Raw genomic sequence first — 23,742 nt, 5'->3', positions numbered from 1 at the left:
GCAAAAAAGCAGCTTCCAAATGCCGAGGGAAATCGACATGTCTAGCCCACCGTCTAAGACTCGTATGAATGAAAAGAGTTCCGAGTTTAAGAGCTCGCCTGCTTCGCCCAACGGCATCTATTCGGATAAAGATCCTCAGTTTGCAGAGGTTCTGGATTTACTGTCACAGGATGATGCGTCACCGCTTAGTTCTCCGATCAACACCCCGTCACCTCCATCGTCAGCATTCAATTTTGAGTTTTCGCAGGCAGACGAGGGAATTGCGCAACCAAGGAAGGCTTTATGCCCTATGTGCAAAGAAGAAGTCGATCCCGACGCTCTTATGAGATTTGAGGCGCAACCTAAGCAGCGTTTCCGCGATCAGATGGTATTCTGTGAATCACACCAGGTGTCCTCGGCCGAAATGGAATGGAAGAGCAAAGGATATCCGACTATTGACTGGGATACATTTGATGAACGAATCCGTAGTCATTACGATGATCTGGCGAAACTTATGGTTCCCGAGTGCTCGTCGTTTTATAGGAATCTTCTCGACAGTGCTATGAAATCAGGAAAAGCGAAGAATTTCCGGCTTACTTTGTCCGGTGGTGGGTTGGAGGATATCTCGTGCGGTTACTATGGGACACGAGGATCTGGTAAAATGTACTGTTCTCCGTTCGCAACAATTTCTTTCAGAAGATGGCTAAGATGATGGACAGGTTGCAAGCTGTGACCACACATTTCGCTCCTCAGTTACGCCGCCTCGCAGCCGCTGATCACATCGTCAAGACAGCTGGTGTTGCTGGTTACGCACAAGCAGTTCTCGTCCCCGAACTGGCTGTTCGATTCGTCAAGGAAGACATGAACGTCGACGACGACCAAACCGCTCGACAAATCCTACGTGATAGCATCAGTATTGGCGAGAAGTTGAACGCGCAATTAAACGATGTCGTGCCGGTCCCTGAACTGGATGAGGATAAGGAGAAAGCAACCGCCTGAAAAGCATTGATTGTTGTTGTTGAGCATATATACCCCATTTTACGTTATTTCCGTGGTCCATCTGTTTGATATCTACACTGGGAGGATTCTTTCTGTTTTGTATCCGGCGGACCTGCTTTTAATCAAGTATATATAGTTGCATTCGAATCCCAGGGTATCTACAGCCAATTGAACAGATAGAGAAAAATTAAAGGAATTGAAGCAATCCCAGCTTCCTAAAATGTACACTCTGTTACGGAATATTCCGTTGAGCACGGACAGGCAGCGATAACGATTGATAAGGCCCGATCACATCAGCTCTCCGCATCTCCAACTCTCTCAGCTCCGCCAGCTCTCTCCTCCTTCAACTTCATTCATGCAGTGCGATTTCCAAGCCATTCGTTTCTAGATTGGAGTGAAATTGCTGTAAATTTATTTTGCAAGATGAAGGAAAAGAATATGGCTCCTTTGGAGCCCTCGCCCCTCCTTCTTGTCCATGTCGCTCCGCAACGACAACAATATCCCCACAATACTTTCCGTCGTATCCTCGGCTTGCTCCTTTCCATCGCCCTCGTTTTATTTCTGGCCCCGGATTCCTTTTGGTCCTATATTCCTGGTTCGCGCTCAATTCCACACTCATCATGGCCTCAGGGTTACGGTCTTTCCTACGAACAGCTGCAGGCTGTTCTCACAAGCACCCCGTCTGCCGCCATGGCACGTGAATGGAGTTCGTACTACACAGCAGGCCCTCACCTCGCTGGCAAAAACCTGAGCCAGGCGCTCTGGACTCGCGAGAAATGGCAGGAATTTGGTGTCGAGGATACCATCATTGATACCTACGAGACCTACCTCAATTATCCTGTGGACCATCGCTTGGCGCTTCTCAAGAAGACTGAGACTGGCTCCACTGAGGTCACCTTCGAGGCGTCGTTGGAGGAAGACGTACTTGAGGAGGACCACACAAGCGGTCTCCCCGATCGTGTACCTACTTTTCACGGTTACTCGGCTAGCGGGAATGTTACTGCTCCGTTTGTTTATGCCAATTTTGGCACGTTCGACGATTTTGAAGACCTTGTCAAGGCAAACGTCGACCTTGAAGGCAAGATTGCGATTGTCAAGTATGGTCGCATTTTCCGTGGGTTGAAGGTGAAGCGGGCGCAGGAGCTCGGTATCGTCGGTGTGATTATGTACGACGACCCGCAGGGGGATGGCGAAATCACCGAGGAAAATGGCTACAAGGCGTACCCTGAGGGTCCCGCCCGGAATCCCAGTGCCGTGCAAAGAGGAAGTACGCAATTCTTAAGTAAGTGCACCAGAGCCCCTCGTGGTAGAACTGTCCAATCTAACAATACTGTCTGATATGAAGGCTTTGCTCCTGGTGATCCAACCACGCCTGGGTACCCATCCAAGCCTGGCTGTGAGCGTCAAGACCCACATGATTTTATTCCATCGATTCCCTCCCTCCCAGTCTCTTATAAGGAAGTGCTGCCTCTCCTGAAGGCTCTCAATGGTCACGGCCCTAAGGCATCGGACTTCAACCAATGGTGGCAGGGTGGTAGACTCGGTTACAAGGGCGTCGAATACAACATTGGGCCTACTCCGGAAGACGTAGTCATCAATCTTTACAACCAACAGGAATACGTGACGACTCCGTTGTGGAACGTTATCGGTACTATCAAGGGCATTATTCCGGATGAGGTCGTTGTTCTAGGCAACCACCGTGATGCTTGGATTGCAGGCGGAGCTGGAGATCCAAACAGTGGCTCTGCCGTCCTCAACGAGGTGGTCCGCAGCTTTGGCGAGGCCCTTAAGGCAGGATGGAGGCCTCTGCGGACGATTGTCTTTGCCAGCTGGGATGGTGAAGAGTACGGACTGCTGGGCTCCACCGAATGGGTGGAAGACAAGCTTTCCTGGCTCTCGAAGACGAATGTCGCATACCTCAACGTGGACGTTGCTGCTAGTGGTACTGACTTCTCTCCACGGGCAAGCCCACTCTTGAACGATGTCATCTACGAAGTCACTGGACTGGTCCAGTCGCCCAACCAGACTGTTGAAGGCCAGACTATTCGAGACGTCTGGGATGGTAAGATTGCGACTATGGGTAGTGGAAGTGACTTCACTGCCTTCCAGGACTTTGCTGGTGTTGCCAGTTATGATCTGGGTTTCGGTCGTGGACCAAATGACCCGGTTTATCACTATCATTCCGACTACGACAGTTTCGACTGGATGGACCGCTTTGGAGACTCTGACTGGCTCTATCACGAAGCTGCCACCAAGCTGTGGGCACTTTCTGCTGCCAAGATTGTCGAAACTCCTGTGCTTTCCCTCAACGCTAAGGAATACTCGCTCGGCTTGCAGACATATCTTGAAGCGGCCAAGAAGACTGCAAAAAATCTGCCAGTTGGTGTAGACTTTGACTTCGAGCCACTGGACAGTGCCATCGTACAATTCCAGGCCATTGCCGCCGCATTTGACGCGTACGCTGAAGAGCTGTCTTCCAAAATTGGTGAGGATCTCCCCTGGTATCTGTTGTGGAAGAAGGTACAGTTGTTCTTGCAGATCCGCGCTGTGAACAACAAGTACAGAGAGATCGAACATCAATTCCTGTATCAACCGGGACTTGATGGACGGAGCTGGTACAAGCATGTTGTGTTCGCGCCTGGTCTTTGGACTGGATATTCGGGCTCGACGTATCCTAGTTTGACCGAAAGCTTGGAGGCGGGAGATGTGGCCAACGCGAAGGTGAGTGTCTTTCCTTTGTATTTGTGTTGATTTGGGAAGTTGCTAACGGAGATCTGCAGAAATGGAGCTTCATCATTGAGACGCGGATCCAGGCCGCCACCGAGCTGCTGCAGTAGAGCACCCAAATGGTTCTTGATGTGAATTTGGAACGGGTCAAACGATGGACTTATGACATGCATACAACCCTCGCGTCCAGTCTCTTGGTCACTTGGGATTTTGGTTATGATTAGGTGGGAATAGCATCAATCAATTACTTTGGTTTTTTGTATATGCAGTAGCCGTTAGAGCAACCACGCATCCCATGGAGGATTTCAGCGATTCCACAGGAACACAGGAGCATTCGCATGCGGCGAATAGTGAACTGTGAAGCTAGTGCACCCCTAATGGCCCTGACAATCTACCATGCTATTTATGAAGGCAGGGCAAAGCAAGCCATCTACTGAATCTACGGTGACAGAACGTAGGCTCCGCGGTCTGTCCATGTTGACCTGTTTGCTCATATCGATCATTTGTTGGTTAGTCACTAGTCGTTACATGGCTGACCTGGCTGGTTTTTATGGCAACCCTTCATCCAATGACCATGAGATCCACACTTCACACACTAGCAATTTTGGCGACATTGTTGGTAATTTGCATTGGGTACGGATGAGGCTCTCATGCTGACTGAAATTGCTGATAATGTCACCACGCGAGATGAGGTACAAAACGCCTTATCAATGCCTATACTAAGGAACAGGGGAAAACTATCGACAATTGACAGGTTAACTCATGACAGATGAGAGCACAGCTGAGCACAGACAAATATATAGATAGAGAAATAAGACAATGGCTAGAGAGCAAGCAAATCATTACGAGTCTACTCATATACATCCCCACCTAGTAGACATCAACTCAACGTCAAGTTGCTGTATGCAGCGAGCGAGCCTGCGTCAGCAAGGTCAAGTCCTCGGCAAACAGTTCAACTGCAATGATAAACGTGACCATGAAAATTAGACAACCAAGCTACAGAAATGCGACAGTTGCAGCAGCAAATCAACAAAAGAGACGAACAAAAACAATCTGGAGATAGCAAGGAGAGAACAATGTTAAAGAGAGGCCACAAACTTGAAACAATAAGTAAAAGATTGCGAAGGCATTGGAGGGCTCATGGGCAGTAAAAGTAAGGTGACAGCGAATGTAAGAGGAATGAGTGCCAAAGCCGATATTATTCAGGTAATTCAGGCAATTCCTGGGTTTGAGGGCGACATGGCATTGCATGACTCTTCAGAGATTGCAGAATTATGATCTTAGCTCGAAGAGCATAATGCTAGACTCATAATAGCAGTGCAGTTGTACCTTCCTAACAAGGGCCCCGTCCCACTTCTAGCTTTCTCCCGCGAAGATCGCGCCCGACGCCATATTGATCAAATTTATCTTGTCCTGTTTGTACTTGTGACACCTTCTCGTCGACACGGCTGCTGCGGTCCTTGGAAAGTCTCTGAAGTGTATCATCGGACATCTGTCCCAACCACTGCATAGACATGGCTCCAGTGAAGATACGTCTGGCCAATATTTGGTCTCCAATTGTCGAAACGATTAGTTGATGTGAATTATCAGCGGAAGTGATGTCCTCGAAGGTGTTTTTCCGGGCTGTTTTTGCAGGGTGCGGCGTGTCACTGTCACTGTCTTCCCTTGTGTCATTAGGCTCAGCATCGTCTGATTTCATATGTTCTGCTCCTTGCCATGGTAAGGTCTGCGGTTTCTCATCCAATTCCATCGGAAGGGAGTCAAGAATTGTCGAGTACTCGGAGAGCCTATCTTGGAATTCCACAAGCATCTCCTTGGTGACTGTCACGGCATTATCAACATCTCTCAGTCCTGGACTCGAGAATTGTTTTTCGCCAGCACTGTATTTCTGCGATCGGTTGTTGTCAACTGAATTAAAAACATTGCCACAGATCGTAACGCATTGCTTTAGGCTTTCATCCTCTTCCCTTATATTGCTCGTTTTGTCGACATCTCTTCCATTGCTGAACTCAAATTCAAGTAGAGATTGCGGCCTTCCATACATGAGTTTTGAGTGTTTCTGGAGGCCAGACATCGCATCCGCGACCAGCCGCTTATAGTCGTCGAGAACACCGGTAGCCACGGCAGCTTCACGGCTGTCAAGCGTGGTCAGCAAGTGAAATATTCCTGGGTATTGGAGTCTTACAAAGTTGCGTCACCAAGAGCGATACTCATTACCAGCTTGTATGCAGCCAAGGTGGTCCTCCAAGTTGCAATCGCCCCTTCCCGGAATCTTGTTTTCTCCCCATTAGAATGAATCATACATTTACTGATAGCTTCTGCGAATTTTGTGCAGATCTTCCCGCACTGCAAGAGAGGTAGCTTTAATGCGATGAATCCGGCTTGGTTTTCCGCGGCTACCTGCCAAAAAGCTTCTAGGATCAGACTGAGAGACTTGAAGCCATACCACGACTCAGAGACGTCTCGCTTTTCGGACCGGGAGCTTTCGATAGTCTGATGAAGCGATTGGCTTGCCTGATGGGCAAATGCAGCCAGAGTCACCAAGTCAGATGTAAGTGGAGGCGCTTTTTCCATGGTGACAGCTGGCTATCGTAAAGAGAAGATAATGTAGGAGTGGAGAGAGCAGAGGAGATCAAGAATAGGACGAAAAGAAAACAAAAGCTACCTCCTGCATTGCGGAGAACGCCAAGATATATGACTGCGGCAAGCAGGCCGACCGAAGTTGCATTTACCCGCTTGTATGGAGTATCACCAGGAATAGCGTCTCACTTGAAACAAACTATTGTCTTTTCTGCCTTTGCTGGCCCAATCTGATAAAAGGGCAATCCTCTGGAAGCGGGGAGATTGCCAATATACTATACGCGCGCGCTACTACAGAGAAAGCAATGTAGAGTTTTGACAAGCGCCGAAGTGTTTCTATTTATGAATAGAACCCAGCGATAATGTATAGTTAGATATTTAAATCCCGGGATGATTGCTGAGGATGTTGTGTAACCTCAGAGCTTAATTTTCCTTTTTAACTATCTTTCGAAGATGACTGATCCATTGAGTGTTATAAGCGCTTCTGTTGGCCTTGGAACTTTCGCTTTCCAATCAGCCAAGGCTCTTAATGACCTGATCAAAAGCTTCCACGGCTACCCCGATAGCGTCAAAAATCTCCAAACAGAGCTACATGGTCTTATGATGGCCCTGGGGCATGTCCAAAACATCACTTGTGATGACAAAGTCCGTGCAGAACTCGACCCTATCCTGAAGGCGTGTGGCATGACCTGTTCGGGACTTCAAGACGTGATCAACAAATGCACATCGCATTCGGGAGGGCGTCAGCCGAATTTCCATGATTGGATGAGAATGAAATTCCTTGGGGGCGACATCGACGAATTCAAAGAGACCCTAGCAGGGTACAAGAGCACAATCACCATTATCATCACTAGTATAAGCATGTTAGCTCATTTCCCCCAAGAGTATATCATTTGGAACAACGCTAATAACTTCAATCAGTGACTTGGCGCAAATGAACCTGCGTCAACTAGCAGACTACCAGAGCGCGATTTCCGAAACGATGACTCGTCTTTCGGCCCAGCTTCAGAATGTTGGCCAACGATCTCCGATGGAACTAGAGGACCAAGGACAAATCAAGGAGCTGGAAGATGCAATTATTCAGTGTATCCAGGCTTGTCAGAAAGCTGGAAGCAGCATCGACCGAGTTCGACGGGAATCCCTTGGCGAAGCAACGCGCAGGCGAAAGAAAAGCATCGCAGCTCGCAAGATACAGCAGAAGACAGACGAGGATCTTCAGCGTGTTCAGTCATTCCTCTCCAGCAGCGAGACCAGGCTCCTGGAGGTGAAAGAGCAGGAGCTGGTCCGACAGCAACAGCAGCAGTTGGAAGAGCGAAGATGTTGGCTTGATCACTGCAGAACAATCCTGGAGGCGAAACATGAGGAAGCGCAGCAAGAAAGGGCCCACAGGTTTGAAAATATTTCTTCTCAAGACCAATCCCTTCAGATTGTTATATCTACCACGCAGAATACGGTCTCAGCTAAGAACGTCAACGCCGCAACTCAAAGCTCTCAAATAATGGGTGACTGTCCAAGTTCAACAGTGGAAAAACTCATTGAGAATCACGGTTCCCGCCGGCAAGAGAGTCCTTCGGTTCCATCCAGGAAGGTCTTTAGGTTTTTCGGACGGACAAGCAAAAAGGCGTCCAGTCATTCTTAGAATATAGATAAATTGGCAAAGAGCGTTTGTTATGTATATAGCGAAAAAAAACGTCTGTTTTATGCCACATCATCCTCAGCTATGTATCGCTCTTAACCTGAAGATGTTCAGCTATATCTCACACTTGGTTGATCGGCGGACGAGGTGACATTCCCGGTAGAACTGCATTATCTTGCTTCACGCTGCAATGCAATGCAATGAATTTGCTCTGGATGAATAGAAGGGCCACGGGTAATTGGATAAGGACTGTTCTATTGATGATGTCGGCAACAAGACTAACGTCAACACCCTGTATTCGTGAAGCTTAAGATAAATGTCCGGTTACCTCCGGCTCTGATATCGCTGTTTGGAAAGACTGGGAGGAATGACAATCAATCAGATCTAAACCATTTGGTGAATCCACCATTCTTGCCCACCAAAAGAGTTATCGCTCTTCTCCGCTGTAACTCCGACTGACTGCCTGCTGACAAACCCTTGCGTTGACTCGAGCGCTCCTAAATAGTTTCATCTTTTTCTCTTTTCTCTCTCTCTTAAGCGCATACCCGTGAAAGTTTGTGGTCCTATCCGGCCTACATTGGTTTAGTTGTGTTCTCCATGCCGGCTTGAAATATTTCTCTTCTTCGGCTCCGACAGGATTAACCGAAAATGTTGCAAAAACGGCCGAAGCTGCCCGTTCAGCAGCTTATCGTTCTCTGTAAGTCTACATTATTACTCCTTTGCTTCTTCTCATGAAACTAATAGGGTTATAGCAATATGTCGTTTCGCGGAGCCTGTTGTCCTGACTTCGGTCCTGCCGTATCTTGTATGTTTTGTTGTCCCCATTTATTGATTCCCACTGACAATCGCAGCCTGAGATGGTCGAACACATGGGCATCCCCAAAAACGAAATCGCAAAATGGGTAGGCATCACCTCCGCCGTCAGCGCCATCAGCCAATGCGCCATGGCCGTCCCCTGGGGCACAGCTTCTGACTACATCGGCCGAAAACCCACTATCCTCACCGGTCTCATGTTCACAATGATATTCTCGCTGGTATTTGGTTTCTCGCAGAACATGGCCACATTATTATGGGCCCGTGCGTTGCTGGGCCTGATGAACGGAAACGTCGGAATTATCCGAACGATGGTTGCGGAAATGGTTCCGGAAAAGGAATTGCAACCTCGGGCGTTTAGTGTTATGCCACTTGTGTGGACGATAGGGACGATCTTTGGGCCAGCGTTTGGGGGGTCTTTGGCGAGGCCGGCGGAGAAACATCCGAGCATTTTTGGGGGGTCGGAGTTTTGGGAGAAATATCCGTTCCTCTTGCCGAATTTGGCGTCGGCGTGTCTTTTTGTTGTTGGGATTGCGACGGGGTTTTTGTTTTTGCGGGAAACTCTGCAATCAAGGCGGGATAAGCGTGACTATGGTCTCTTAGTGGGCCAGGTGTTGACGCGCCCATGCACTTCGCGCAGAAAGACCGTCAACTCGGAGGCCGGGGATGACGAGCGAACGGCGCTCCTTGGTGAAGACGGTGACAATGGCCAGACGGACAGACAACCAAAACAGAAGCCCGCTGGGCGAACAAGCTGGCGCGAGGTCTTCTCCACGCAATCTGTTCTTGTTTTGATGGCCTACGGCATGCTGGCAATGCACAACATGGCCTTTGACTCACTGCTACCAGTATTCCTACATTTTCCCGAGCAGGAATTGGACGGAAACCCAGATGTCCAATTACCATTCAAATTCATCGGCGGATTCGGCGTCGACTCCCAAACAATCGGCCTCTTCTACACCCTAATCGGCATCTTCGGTATGTTTGTGCAGTTCTTCTTCTTCCCCACCATCGCAAAAAGATACGGCGTCCTCAACATCACAAAACTCGTCTACTTAATATTCCCGATCGTCTACTTTGTTACGCCTTTCACAGCGCTCGTCCCATCCGCATTCCGTAATTACGTCGTATTCCTGCTTATGCTTACGAAACTGTCCGCGTCGATTTTCAGCTTTCCGTGCTGCACGATCTTGCTTACGAATTCTGCGTCTAGCTTGAATATTCTGGGGACGCTGAATGGGGTCGGGACGAGTGTTAGTGCGTTGGGGAGGGCTGTGGGGCCGGCTGTTGCGGGAGCCACGTTTTCGTTTGGGGTGAAAAGGGGGTATGTTATTATTCCTTGGTGGACGTTGACTGTTATGGCTGCTTTGACGGCGGTGCCGACATTCTGGATTGAGGAGACAGATGGGTTTAGGGGGCATGATGCAGATGACAATGATGAAGAGGATTCAGAATCTGGAGAGCATGACTATACAGATCGACAGCATCATTCCAGATGATGCTGCTCACGAGTATTTACTGACATGAGATTGGTCGTAATATCTTTTTATTTTGCACATCTGCAGCAGGGGGCTGTATGATTACTCACTCTGAACGGCGCACAGTATACGACCGGGTTTTGTAGAGTAGATCATATAGCCTCAATTGCAGATGCGCAAGGTGAAATGGCTGGAATCAATCTCATGTCGTTCTTCATGTCTGTCATGCTGTGCATGATTACGACCATGTTTATGTTTGATAAATAAAGTGAAAGACGCGTTCTAGTACACTCATCATGCTTTCGTACCTCACACAAACTCGCCATCCTGTTGTCCCAACTCCAAAGTGAAAAGGTGAAGGGTATCAAATGCAAATGACGAGGATTTGATGAAAGTAGACAGATAGTTCTTAAGAGGTGACAGTAGTCTAGGTAGATGAACGGTATAAGCTCGTCCGCCCCTCACAAATTAGAAAAAGAGTCTACCATCTGGCATCCGTCGGTCGATACATATGTCGACTACTTGTTGGTCTTGGCCAGTATACCTCGACGTGAGCGCCAATTCATGATCTTTTGTGACTAATCTTTCCTGCGTTGCGTTGGTTTTAAGATGCATGATGAGTAGTGCCAATGTTCAACAGCCTTCATCATTGCTAACTCGGTAAAAGTCAGAAACAGTGCTAGGTTTGCAATATAAGTCGCAAAACGATACCATTTCTCCAGTTCCCACAGTTTGATATCGATGTGTCCCATCATACCACCACAGGTGGTCCAGATTCGTCAGGCATATAAGATGTAAGCTGTCTGGTTTCCTGGCCTTGTCATTACTAAACTTCGATTGGTAGAGAATGCGACTTTCTGAACCGTGCCACTCTACAAAACCAAGAAATCCAATGTATATGATCAGAACTTTGAGCAAACTATGATCGACTCTAGGGCGCAATTATATTACGACAGAACTATATGATGTTTACTTTATTGAAGCCGTACCTGCTTGGTAGTCATTGGATAAAGCTCAGGTAGAACAAGTCATATTTTGTATTTGTGGTTATGGTCCCATTACACTTATCACTTGATGCTCGACCGTACACATTTCCAACCACAGCCGATCAACCAATCAAGCCCTCTTGCCCAAAACCTCCTTTCCAAAAACCACCACACCATAAGTCGCTAAAATACTCAACCCAACCGGCACCATCTTACCCCCCGTCTTAATGGCCCTGGGCACCGAGCTACCACCCAACACAACCGATGCCAACAGACTAAGTTCCTCACCGAGAGTCTCGCCGTTCCGCAGTCGCGAGTAACTGTACATGTAGAGCGCACCAACGGAGAGGCCTGCTGCGATGGAGGGAATGGAGCCTGTGCGGGCGTAGCCGATTACGCCGCCGAGGGAGGTGAGGAGGGAGAGAGTTAGGGCGGAATTTGTCGGGAGGGATTGTGGTTGAGACTGGTGTTTAATTAGCTGGAAATGGGTTGAATATGGGAGAGGAAGGGGGCTTGCCATTTTATGTTATTGTGATTGTGTGCTTGTACAGTTCTTAAGTGAGGTTGAGATAGGATCTACGATAATCAGTGAAAAGTGGAGTGTCATTCGGAGATCGGATTAGTAATTACGGACATAAGCGGAGTTAACTAGGGCATTTCCATATCTGGATGTACTCCGTACGGTATACCTCCTAGTGACTGCTCTCTTCCACCTCATTATTGCCTTTTCTCCATAATTGATTGGTACTACTGAGCTATTAAATGAATAGTTTTAATGAAAGTTCTCTCGTCCATTGTCGCCTCTTTTCCAATCTACACGAGCATCTACTTTCACGCCGGTGTTGTTCCTACACATTGTTACACACTAGTACTAAATTTGTCTGTTCAAGTCCCAGTAGCCTGCGCATGCCAATATTGCTCAAATAATGAAACCTGATTGATATACTGCTCTTCGAATGATTAGGCGCTCATCGAGGACAACTTGCAGCAAGAACTCACCTCCAGGGTGAATGTCATGTTGATGCGACAACCGTGACAGACATCAGCGTATATGCTGGCTACAATTACAATATTTGGCACAACCTTATTATCCTAGCACGAGAAGTTTGAGAGCCGCTCAGCCGTTGTGGAGGCAAAGCAAAGAGCCTGCTTTAGGAACGGCATTGGAAAAGCTATGGCATATATGGCAACATATGGCATGGTCTTGGTCGGAATTAATGCCAATTTCTTTGACTGGATAAAGACATCCTATACGGATTTGTTCCACCAACATGGATTCTAGAAGAGAACTGATACAAGATGTAAGTACAGCCTTGTTTAGCAAAATTGGTATTCTAATTATCAGCAGATACCGCTTCATAGATGCCATAGTCTGGAGTTGTCTGCTTCCTCATCATACACAAGCCCAAAGAACCGGTTTCCAACAATAGATAAACTGTGGAATTACAGCTTCGAGTCATCTTGACTCTACATCGTGTCTTACTGGAACCCGTATGACCTAGTCGGGGGCGTTTTCGTCATCTCCGGTTTGATATAATATGCCGCAAAGGTTTTTTTGAATTCCTTTTTACGGCAGTTTATAGACATCTCTATAAGAATTTTTATTCGGCGCAGCTCTCGATAGCATGCATTTGGGCAATGGGCAACATGATATGTTAACCGAGAGCCAGTCGACCCATCCGTCGCCGCAAAATCCTTAACAAGCAGATACGAAATCGACCAAATGGTTCTCACTACTATTTGACTACCAGCCTCATGTGGGATTGTTTGTTACTTTGTGGTTATCTAGCTTCAACCTGTACATGTATACGGGGTTCGGCTTCTAATGATATTACACTTCAGACAAAGAGCAGCATTAAGAAGTGGGAAAGTTAACAAAGTTGACGAAGTAGATAAATAGGACAATGATGTTCATGGTAGAAAGATTAACAGAAACCATGTCAAGAAATTATTAACTTAAGATACATCACTTAATAATAAACAACTATCCATTCATTCTCTTTCATGTTCTGGAGAAAGGACCTTGGCATATAATATTCAGTCATCCCAGGCATAATAATCTCTCCACTGTATCCCCAAACTCTGCTACAAGCCAGGGCTTCCACTCCCAATCAATTTACCCTCCAAACTCAGAGGTCCTACCTTGAATTCCATGCCATCGTATAAGGGGCGAAATATAATGATAATATTGAAGTTATGGTGCTCCATATTAACTACTAGAATGCTACCTTTATACCATAACCGACTAAGACATTTCCAAGGCATCATTGGAGATCGAAAGTAAACTACACACCAGTACAGTCCAAACCAAAGCATTTATTGCCTATCTTACAGCAGTGTAATTCAGAGTATCATTCCGGTGGCCTACCTTTGCAACGCGAGATGAACTTACAGCTGAACGAAGCAAGCGATGCATACATGCGATGCGGAAAGGTATGCGCAGGATTGTCATCCCGATAGCAACGTACTCGAGCACGTCTAATAGATAAATGCAAAAAATTCTCGAATCTTTCTCCCATCGACGATCAGTCTCCTTCAGAAACAGTTGATGACCAACTCACCAGCAAACACTGATCATGGCCAGGTCTTTTGTTCCTCGTCGGATCGAAATTTGGGTCGCTCGGGTGAGAAAACGATGCAGTGACCGGCAACGCCAACGAAAGTAATGGGTTAAAGAGCCTGTTTCAAGAAGCTGAAGCATCCTCTCTTGTTCTTTTCTTTGCAAGCAGCACCGGGTTTCGCCAAACTACTGACAAATCAGGGCATAAAGAAGACAGGAAAAGGAAAATAAACACATGCTCACATGAGTCCAGACAAATATTAAATAGAGAAACAAGGAAAAAGGAAAAAAAAGTCATAGCTAGAATTGACATGTGTCGAACTTAGCTGGAGTCCATGGTCCATCTTTGGTTCCGGCCAAGATCATGGACCGGTCATTGTATTGAAAAAGCACCTCCTCTTCCATAGTTATCTCGACTAACATCGATGCGATGTTTAATCTGTTGGATCGAGCGTCGTGTTGTCCGTATCTCTTATAGTCCCGACGACTGTAGACGGTGGGGCCGTCTCCACTGTTGTCTCTCCCTGGCGGTTGGGAACGAATGCGTACCTTGGCAACCCAGCCATCTTCTCCTCTGGGCTGAACTCGTTATCAGAATACACCAATCGGGCTTGCTTCGACTTGTCTTTCTTGGTGGGCTTCTCCTCCGTCGCTTCTGCGGGCTTGCCGGTTTGGTCATCTGCAGATACCGGGACGGCTCCGGGTGTTGGTGTCTTGTCTGTACCGGACAGTCCAGGTGTTGGCACGGAGTGTCCCATATGCATCTGCTGCATCTGGTAGGAATTGACCTGCGGAGCACCGAAACTGGGTCGTTGGGGGAGGCTGGGAGCAGTCGGAAGGCTACCGGACCGGGGCGTAAATCCTGGCGTAGTTTGCGGGGAGGCGGTATTCTGGGGTACTTGTGGTTGCGTTTGTTGTTGTGGGAAGGGCGAAGGAGTAGGAGTAGTTCCAAAAGCCGGGAAAGCTTGGCCTGGTGTTCCGGCCTGGAAGGACTGCGGAGTATATTGCGCTGGAAATTGCGGTTGGCCTCCAGGCGAGTAGTTCTGGTAGACCGGGCTCGCTGTCTGCTGATAAGGCTGGTTAGCGGTAGCGGTAGCAGCAGCGCCATACGGTTGCGGGTATGAAAATTGTTGGTTGGCGATGGCGGGACTCTGTGGTGATTGACCCTGACAAGTCAGTATAACAATAACTTGAAAGGTAGGGAGGAACTCACAAATCCACCCGTAGTAGGCGTTTGCCCAGCCCCAACCGGTGTCCCTTCAGCGCTACTCCCATTCACAGCCTCTGCCCGTTTCGCCCTATGCTCCGCCAAGCGCTTCTTCATCTCCGACACACTCTCCACCTTTGGTTTCTTCGCCGAGGGCTGACCTGTCCCCGTTCCCGCCGGTGGGTTCCCCGTCACAGCCTGCCGCTCCGCCTCTGCCTGCTGGAACTGCGTCAAGACGCGCTGGTTATGGCTCTGGATGATGTCCTCGGGAACACCCTCCATTCCAAAAATCTCGACGTCCAAACCCGACCGATTGGGAAGCGCATTGTCGACAGCGGAGAGTTGTTCCTTGTGGACTTGGCTCATGTGCACCGAAAGTCCTAATTACGTAGTTGTTAGCAACGCGCACAATGGAGCCGGAAGAGAAAAAGAGAAAAGAAAAAAAAGAAAAAAAAAAACCAACCTCCTGCCGTATTAAGCCTCCTTCCACAACGTTCACACTTAAAGTGCTTTGCCTTCTGGTGCGATATGAGAATCTTGAGATCTTCAAAGTCGCGCTCACAGTAGTAACACCACGGGCGAGCCAGAAGCTCTTCGAGCGTCGGACCTCGCCGCTTCTTTCCCATCGTGGCGGTAATTCTTCGTTTTGTTCGGAGCTAAGCCAGAGCTTCAAGGTAGACAGAGGATCGATGGTATGGTGCGATTGGGAGAGTACAAGGGTGGCCGTGACGTTCAACGCGTGGAGGAATCGGACTGAGTCGCAAAAGCGGATGGCGATTATGATCACGTGATGCTTACGTGATGTCATTGGCCCTAGTTACGTAGTTACTAGATTGGTGAGTAAATCCATCCCGTCTCTCTTTTCACCCTTTGCTTTCTTCTACCTATTCTCTCGCCATAATGAGTCTCAAGTAATCAAAGCTTTTAAACCACTTTGGATTGAAAGCGATGGCAAGCGATACTGTCCTGGCTCACGTAGCGTCGAAATATGAAACACCATCTCAGCAAAGGTAAATGTATGTTGTATTTTGCTGCTCTTCCACAAATTCTATATATCAATTAACACATTTACTTTGTTTTAGAAGACAATATTGACTTTGACTTCGTACACGATTTTTCTCGGGCTGGGAGTTAGGCTTCGACCCTGTTTCCAACCAAAAACAGACGCTGGAACTTCCGACAGCCAGTTATTATTATCTGCGGTAATTAATATGCTTAGACAGTGTGAGGTTGCAACAAATACAGGCAAGTTCTTTAGACAGACTTGAGAGACTGGAAGTAAACCGAAGAGCACGAGGCAACACTCCGTGAACGTCCGTGGAAGGGTTCTTCTACTCACATGGCTGAGAGAGTGATTACGGAAAGTTACATGGCATATTGTCGCACCAGTTTAGTACAGGCTAGAGGGCGTGTCCTTTACAGGCTGTTTCGGGTTATTTTGTCTTGCTTGCTGATTCTTTGAAACACTCCGGGGGGATATGTGTATGAAATTTTTTATCCAGCAAACTACTAGAGAGGTTTACTGGCCACGATGTTTTCCGAGGCCGCTATGGATGCCATTTATCTAAAGGGCGCTTGAAGAGTCCGAGATATGCTGTTACTTGGTTCGCATGCTCACAAACGGGTCGCTAAATTGGAACCACCAGCGTGATTATTTACATTAATAAGGACTATATGGAACAAGAAAGGTAGACAAATTTATCGAAGTAAAGTACGTAGCTCCTGAAAATTGTGCTATGTGTGCTTATGAAATGTCAATGTAACAAATATAGTCATCGGGCCAACTAACATTTAAAAAAAGTCAGTTTCTAACCCTACGATCCAATAAATTACCATTTATCAATTGATAGCAAGTGTCTGACATTTCCTACTGCTTTTTAAACTGGCCCGTGAACCTCACTTTTTGGACACATAAAGTCGACGCTATCATACACGAAGCCATCGAAGTCGACACAGACCCTACGAGAAAGATATATAGGACACGATAAGATCCATTCTACAAAAGCCACATCGTTCGCAATACTTAAAGCTCAGGATAGTCAGAAATCGCAAAGCCATAACAGCAGGGGGAGATAATTACAAACCGGACCGCCCGATACTCCATGACAGCCACACACGCCTCGATGCATTAATGTTTAAGGAACAGGGCCATATGTATCTAGCCGAATGGTTCAAGGAACTCTATGGCTTCACACCAGGCTAGATTGAAGATATTGGATTGGTACGCTGTTTTTACTCCTCCAGCTCTATAGCAGCTGTTGCTGACACACATCCATATTTCAGCATCGAACAACCTCACTTGTACCCTCAAAGTGGCCTACGCAGCTGAAGGCTACCATCTGGCAGGTATTCGCCTCGAACAAGATAAAACGGGTCTCATAGACAGTATCGGAGAATCCATTACGCAGGAGAAGTACAGGGAAGCCGAAGAAGCGTGCAAAGATCTTCTCTCGCTTTGGGCTGGGATTCGTTAAGCTCAGGAACGTAATCGACGTTTTCGTTTTCCCATTACGGATAGGCATTTCTAGGGCCGTTGTTGAGCCTAGTCCTTGATCATGTCGCAAAGTTATTCGCCAGTTCTGCAATGGCAGATTTGATGGAATGTACTTACTACGATGCAATGTTATTTTCTATGTCCTGCAGCATCTCCCGGGACTTGTCACACCCATCCTTGTAGGGTCCTAAACAGCTTACTGACCGTCAATGAGCTTATTTTACAGCCAAAACCAAATATGCACTCAGAGGATTCTGCTAGCCCCTTACAAAGCTGCCAGACCCCGTTCCCACATCAACTGGATTAGGAATCTGACATATTGTGGGCACATCTGTACTTAACTACGGACGACCTAAATCAACGTCTGATGCACATATTTTTATCTAAAATTGGCTCTCTCGATCAATCGTTTATGCATAAGGCCTAATACAGATTATCCGTAGCTCCTCGAGATGCCTTTTCTGCCAATCTCACTATTTCCAATCAAAAATGCTATGAATCACTACCCAATATTCAAGTCCGCTGTAACGTGAACGACTTAACTGCGGGTTAATTCCAAGGGCTGAAACCCCCTTCGCATATACCAAGTTTCATTGGATAAATAAGTATTATAGCTGTGGGCTCGGCTCAGCTGCAACTTAAATATGGAGTATATGATACACTTACGCAAACAGCCACTGCAGCCTTTAGCTACGCCAACCCTCCCTCTTTCTCTCATTACTATAAGAGGGCCTTTTATTCCCTGTTGATCGATTTCTGTCTAAGAGCCTTTCACAAAGATTCCTTGCAACATCCAAAACTCATACTAAAATGGGCCAGGTATGTAATGAAGGAGCCATTAACTTTCTAAAGGTTCACCACTAACATGTGACGGCCTGGTCATGTTGTCTGGCTATCACGTGAGATGCAGTTGTTTGCTTTGTTGATAAATACGGCATCACCTCCTTTCTTCCTTCCTCATGTTGATTATTCTCGTTGATAGCTACCTAGGTAGAACCCATGAGTTGGATGTTCCATTATCCTAGTAGAGCGCCGTGACATAACATATATAATGTCGACAGAGACTTTGATTCACTTTGAAGGCCCTAGCGCGTTTCCATAACACAATGGAAGCGTCAGCCAGTAAGTTGATCGGCAGTCCATAAGATCAGTACCGGGCCCATGCTAATGATCAATTTAGAACCCTAGCGGCTAATGGCGATGGTCAATTCCCTCCAATCGAGAACATACCAGTGTAAGTATTCCTTAAATGGAAAACAAAGAAGATTGGAAGAAGAAATATATGGGCTGACTGATGTGTTAGGCAATTGAGTGGTGAAATTCTTTATCAACTGAATAGATTTGGTGGAGTATTTCACAATGACTTTGATAATCAGTATGATGAGGATTATTAGAATCCTAGCTAGGTTACTGCTATATATCTCATGGTGAATAGATTGGTGTTATTTATATAGATGTCTTAGTCAAAAAATTTTGCTAGATGGCCTGCTATGGCTTAGCAACGGCCAGTGCATCTGGCAAGTCTTCAGATAATCCGATGGTTACTTTGGCAGCAGGAGTTACAATCATAGACACAGGCGCCGAAATAAGGGGTGGTCAGTCCCATTTGGAATCTTATAGGAATTTTATAGGACTATGGCCACAATTGACCATTAGATTGAATATGCCAGTGTCTAGAAAATCCGGTACGTATGTACAAACACAAGATTAAAGAAATAATAATCGATACCATTACTCCCTTTTTATCTTTTTAATTTCAAGTGAAAATCACTCATGCAGGACGTCTTGCATGCCCATGATTCGGCGGCGGTACCCCAGCCCCCGGTCCATTCCCAAACGGAATAAAGAATCTGTCTGGTGGATACGGAGTCTGATATTGTGGTTGCGGCGGTGGCGGTTGAAAAGGACCTGATGGGAAGTGAGCTATCCCTCGAGGGTCAATATGTCCAAATGGCGAATATGGTGTTGTGTAGCGAGGAGGATGAGGAGCGAGAGGGCCGCCAGGACCAAGCGGGTGACCAGCGGGAGCTGGAAGAGGGAAACCAGGGTTTGAAGCTGGCGGGGGTGGTGGATGTGCCTGTGGATGTGCATGTGATGGTGGTGGCGGTGGTGCTTGAGATGGTGTCGGTGCTGGGAGAGGTGGCGGTGCTGCTGTTGGCGCAGGACCAGGGCCTGGTGGAGGGCCTGGCGGCGGGCCTGGAAGAGCATGAACCGGTGTGGGACCTGAAGCTGGGCCCGGAGGTGGCAACGGTGCCGGGGCGGGAGCAATACCCGGTTTGGCCATTGGAGGATTGACACCAGGAACCGGTGGTGACTTCTTCTTCCTGCCGCCAATCTTTGGGGGTTGATCTGCTTTCTTGACCGCTGATGCCACTCGGTCAGCTTCGATCTCGTCCTTGGATCGCTTGGGTTGTCGGATACGGCCTGCTTGGTTAAACCGGGCCCAGTGGTTAAGCATGGCTTCCGTGCGTCTGGGGTTCTTGGAGTTGGCAATTTTCTCGGCTCGAGCTCTGTCACGCCGCTCCATCTCAGCAGGGTCAAGTTCATCCGGTAGCTCTGGTGTTGTGAAGGGATGAGGAGGTTGCATGGTCACAAAACCACCATTCGGCATGGGTTCGATGAATGCCAGCTGTGATGGGCCAGGGGCGAGAGATGTCGGGCGAGAGGAAGGTGCTGGAGTGGCAATGGGCGATCCATGCTGCGGTGTCCCGATGGGCGTGGTGGGCGCTCGGCCTTTACCTCTACCACCCCGAGTGTTACTGCCTCTTGTCCCGCGCATAACACCAGTGCCTCTGCCCCTGCCACGAGTAGGCGCTTGACCGTCGGGAGTAGGGGTTTCAGAAGATGCTCCAGAGACTGCGCTCACACCACCCCGGCCACGTCCACGTCCACGGCCTTGCCCGCGTTGTCCACGACCACGACCAGCGCCCCTTGTGGAAGTGGGCGTTGAGTATTCCTGGTCGTCCATTGCAGCACGCCCCCCACGTGTCTGCCGTTTCGTCGCTAGTTGCAGTTGCTCCTCCTCTTCTTCAGCGGCAGCTTGACGGGCTGCCTCATCAGCGGCCGCGGCCGCTTCCATTTCTTGCGCCTTGCGTGTCCGTGTGGCCTTAGAAGGTATATCTTCCGGAGGCGGATCCTGGTACTTGGGAACGTATTCAGTGCCGAACTTGCGAAGAGTACGCCATCCATCGATGTTTGGCGTGGTGCCTGGCTCAAACTTGGCAGTCTTCATGGCCTTCCGCGCCTGAGTCGGGGTTGGCCGGAAACCACCTTGAATCCAGGGATCTTGGTCCAAGCCTTTCTTATGTTTGCTGGCATCATACTTGTATTGGTAGAGTGTTGCTTCTTTTTTAGCAGCCGTGACAACGGGGTCCTCGACCTTCTTCCGCGGATCAGGAGCCAATTTCTCGTACTGTCCTGTAGACAGTTTGTATAGTCGATCCACAGCAAAGTACTCGTCTTGCCATGTCGCAAGAACGCGCGCAACGTTTGCGGTGATGGCGTAGAGCTCCTCCGGCGAGCGCGTTTCCGGGTCACGCAGATCGACCAGGAACTCCTCAATCGGGGTGAGTTCAAGGAATTTACCTCGATCAACCCGCGCTTTCTTGTACGGGTCCGGGCGTTCGGGTAATTGCAACGAATTGCGTTTCTTGGAAGCTTTAGTCTCTTTGAATACATATTCCCAGTCCTGCTCCAATTCGGCTGTGGTGCTATCATAGTTTCGGGAAAAGCTGCGAGCATCATTGATATCCCAGCGATTTAAAAGGCGCATTTCCGCTGACAGAAATTCGTGTTGGCCTCGAGGGATGTTTTCTTCTGCCCCGAACTCTGCCTCAGAGCCGGTCGCGGTCGTGACTTCTGGGAGAGGGCCGTGGTCATCCACGTCAACGTCTCCGCCGGTCTCTTCGCTGGGCTCATTGAGATCTTCGACCATAGCGTCGTCAGCTTCAATTGCTTCGTCGCCATTAGCAACATCGTCATCTTCGTCTAAATCTTGCAGTTGCTCGTCGTCGTCCTCATCAATGGGTTCATCATCAACATTTTCGTCTGCACCTGCCATTTCTTCATCCGCATCATCATGAGCTTCCGATGTCCTGGCGATTTGCGGGTGCACAGTAGCAATGTGCTCTTTGAGACCATTGCCCTCATTTAATATCTCGAAAAATTCACCACAGTCCGGACATTTATTCTTAGACGCGACAGGCGCGGGGGACTGAGCAGTGGGTGTTGATGTTGACGGTGCATGCAATGGCTCGGAGAATTGTCGGCGCAGGGGAGAGTCCTGGCCCGAAGTACGACTCTCCGCATCAATATCACTTTGGGCGACGGGCGCCATAGTGATGCGAGAATAAAAAGAAGAGAGAGGGGGAAGGGATTTTCTTCAAGTAGATATATAATGACACGCTCTACTCAGCAGTACAAAACGGTGGTAGCAGAGTCGAATCTATCAAAGCGTTAGTTTTGGTGGGAAAAGTTCGGTTGCAGCGCCAAGACTGCGTGTAGGAAATCCGTCGCCACGAGTATTTAGTATGAAAAGAGAAACCATAAAGGAGAAAAAGAGGTAGACAGAAGAATCAAAATGGTGATATGGAATAAACAGAGGGCATGGCATGTGTTGGCATAAAAAGGAGCGTACTCCGTAAGATGAAGAAAATGATAGAAGTCTGATCAACCATGACATACCTCGAGAATGCAAACACGTCCGTTCTAATGAATGGAGAGAACGTGATTAACAGCACGATCAATGAAATTTAACAATCAATTCCCAGTACAGAGAACTAGGACTGATTTTGAGAGTCGGGAGAAAAGATGGTGGAGGAAAAAGGCGAACAGGGTCCCAGGGATGGACCGTAGTAGTAAGCGTGACAGAAAAGAAAGAAGAATAAAAACGAAAAGTAAAAGATGATTGAACCTCCCAGACAAGAATTAAATGAAGCCAAATAAATTAAGAGGTCTCTGCCAGAAAAGAAGAAGATTGAGATGGTGGTTGACGCCGAGGGAACGTTCCTGAACGAGGACAGTAGATGCACTAATGCTCACGGTGGCCTCGACCTCCGGGTCCACGGAGAATCAGAAATGGAAAGATCAGAAGAAAGGAAGAGGTGCAGTTAGAAACAAGAAGGTGATTAAGTATAAAGAAAAGAGCCGCGAACCTGGCAGGGGGAGGTGGAGGAGGAACTGGCACAGAAGTATGTATGAAAAGATCTGATTTACAGTAGTAGAAAAGAGGACTGGGATGGTCAGTGAGGACGGCGATACCTGAACAATGCATGAACAGTATACGGAGTACACCACGATGGCCCAGTATAGACTTGTCCTTTTGATTCAGATCAGCCTGATTAACACTTTTTCTCAGTCCTACTGCCAGACTGGAATGATCATTCGGTGGTGGATGTTGTTGTCGCTGTGTGCGGCGTCTGCTCTGTAGAGTTTAGATTACGCGCCCTTACCGTACCGTACCGGGAGATCCACTCGGCAGGGCGAATCCGCTTCGCTGCGCCGTCGGAAAAAGACTGGTTCCGTGAGTAGAGCCAATAAAAATGAATGAAATTTACTGTCAGGAGTACACTGTATACAAAGGAAAGGAGACGGCAGTGGTATATTTGTGTCAAGCATGAGAAGGAATTATGCTCATATTCGAAGTATAGGAACCTCGTATCAATATGCAAGAGACAAACACTGGAACCAAGTCACTGCCAACTCAGACGACATCCTCCGGCATACTGTACTCTACCGTATCCATCGTAACGCGATACCTGACATCATCCACTACATAGATCTGTATGCACTTCAATCGGAGTAGCACAGAGGCACACCGGCTTACATACAGCCATGTCTAATTCGACATGCTCACCGTAGAAACACCTACTCGTATCCGTTGGCGCCACGCGAAATGCAGCTTCCCGGGCGTGACAGACCGATAGTTCCTCGCCCGGGAAGATTCCATTCCTCTGCAACGAAAGAGCTACAAGTTTCAAGTGGAGGAATACCAAGGCAGGAGAGAGGATGAGATGGATATGAGACAGGCACTGCCTCAGTGAGGATGGCGCGTGCGCTGAGTGCTCGATAGGATAGCAGCGCTTGCAGATAGGAGGCACCATATAAGGTGCAGGGATAGCTACAAAGTCCAGTGCTATGAGAATATAAATTGAACAGTCATGGTAGTATTAATAGCTAGCACATATGCAATGCCATGGTTCAAACATTCAGTATTCAATCCTTTGCTGTTCCTCTACAGAGTAAACATGCGGAATACAACCCGGGACAGCACCAATTGAATGTA

The 23,742-nt window shown here is 47.9% G+C and overlaps 8 protein-coding genes across 8 annotated transcripts; 4 read left to right on the top strand and 4 right to left on the bottom strand.

Moving 5' to 3' along the window:
* The first annotated feature begins 593 nt into the window (after positions 1–593).
* EURHEDRAFT_413208 (RTC4 family protein) lies at positions 594–1,185 on the top strand. The gene has a single exon (XM_040782112.1). It carries the CDS (start codon positions 679–681, stop codon positions 976–978), a length of 300 nt encoding a protein of 99 aa, XP_040638091.1. The 5' UTR covers positions 594–678; the 3' UTR covers positions 979–1,185.
* Positions 1,186–1,401: 216 nt separating this feature from the next.
* EURHEDRAFT_457568 (M28 family metallopeptidase) lies at positions 1,402–3,815 on the top strand (the record flags this gene model as incomplete). Its single annotated transcript, XM_040784437.1, has 3 exons — positions 1,402–2,260; positions 2,324–3,699; positions 3,759–3,815. 3 exons carry the CDS (start codon positions 1,402–1,404, stop codon positions 3,813–3,815), a joined length of 2,292 nt encoding a protein of 763 aa, XP_040638090.1.
* A 1,223-nt stretch (positions 3,816–5,038) lies between these two features.
* EURHEDRAFT_378283 (uncharacterized protein) lies at positions 5,039–6,279 on the bottom strand (the record flags this gene model as incomplete). The annotated part of the gene is made up of 2 exons (XM_040779057.1): positions 5,039–5,840; positions 5,891–6,279. 2 exons carry the CDS (start codon positions 6,277–6,279, stop codon positions 5,039–5,041), a joined length of 1,191 nt encoding a protein of 396 aa, XP_040638089.1.
* A 459-nt stretch (positions 6,280–6,738) lies between these two features.
* On the top strand, positions 6,739–7,924 carry EURHEDRAFT_403363 (uncharacterized protein; the record flags this gene model as incomplete). The annotated part of the gene is made up of 2 exons (XM_040780211.1): positions 6,739–7,106; positions 7,207–7,924. 2 exons carry the CDS (start codon positions 6,739–6,741, stop codon positions 7,922–7,924), a joined length of 1,086 nt encoding a protein of 361 aa, XP_040638088.1.
* Positions 7,925–8,569: 645 nt separating this feature from the next.
* Positions 8,570–10,233, top strand: EURHEDRAFT_457816 (MFS transporter; the record flags this gene model as incomplete). Its single annotated transcript, XM_040784459.1, has 3 exons — positions 8,570–8,618; positions 8,674–8,726; positions 8,773–10,233. The coding sequence occupies 3 exons, from the start codon at positions 8,570–8,572 to the stop codon at positions 10,231–10,233; spliced, it is 1,563 nt and encodes a 520-aa protein (XP_040638087.1).
* A 992-nt stretch (positions 10,234–11,225) lies between these two features.
* EURHEDRAFT_413203 (TMEM14 family protein) lies at positions 11,226–11,765 on the bottom strand. Its single transcript, XM_040782111.1, has 2 exons — positions 11,716–11,765; positions 11,226–11,661 (listed from the first exon to the last, which is right to left on the bottom strand). Exons 1-2 carry the CDS (start codon positions 11,716–11,718, stop codon positions 11,329–11,331), a joined length of 336 nt encoding a protein of 111 aa, XP_040638086.1. The 5' UTR covers positions 11,719–11,765; the 3' UTR covers positions 11,226–11,328.
* A 2,427-nt stretch (positions 11,766–14,192) lies between these two features.
* Positions 14,193–15,591, bottom strand: EURHEDRAFT_457871 (putative C2H2 finger domain protein; the record flags this gene model as incomplete). The annotated part of the gene is made up of 3 exons (XM_040784462.1): positions 14,193–14,924; positions 14,972–15,345; positions 15,429–15,591. 3 exons carry the CDS (start codon positions 15,589–15,591, stop codon positions 14,193–14,195), a joined length of 1,269 nt encoding a protein of 422 aa, XP_040638085.1.
* A 3,609-nt stretch (positions 15,592–19,200) lies between these two features.
* On the bottom strand, positions 19,201–22,261 carry EURHEDRAFT_89287 (uncharacterized protein). The gene is made up of 2 exons (XM_040787678.1): positions 22,143–22,261; positions 19,201–21,903 (listed from the first exon to the last, which is right to left on the bottom strand). The coding sequence occupies exon 2, from the start codon at positions 21,793–21,795 to the stop codon at positions 19,231–19,233; it is 2,565 nt and encodes an 854-aa protein (XP_040638084.1). The 5' UTR covers positions 21,796–21,903; positions 22,143–22,261; the 3' UTR covers positions 19,201–19,230.
* Positions 22,262–23,742: the final 1,481 nt, after the last annotated feature.

Source organism: Aspergillus ruber, assembly GCF_000600275.1.
Source record: "Aspergillus ruber CBS 135680 unplaced genomic scaffold scaffold00016, whole genome shotgun sequence".
Lineage (NCBI taxonomy): Eukaryota > Fungi > Ascomycota > Eurotiomycetes > Eurotiales > Aspergillaceae > Aspergillus > Aspergillus ruber.
Note: the sequence above shows the minus strand (reverse complement) of the source record. Positions and strands in the feature narration are given on the sequence as shown.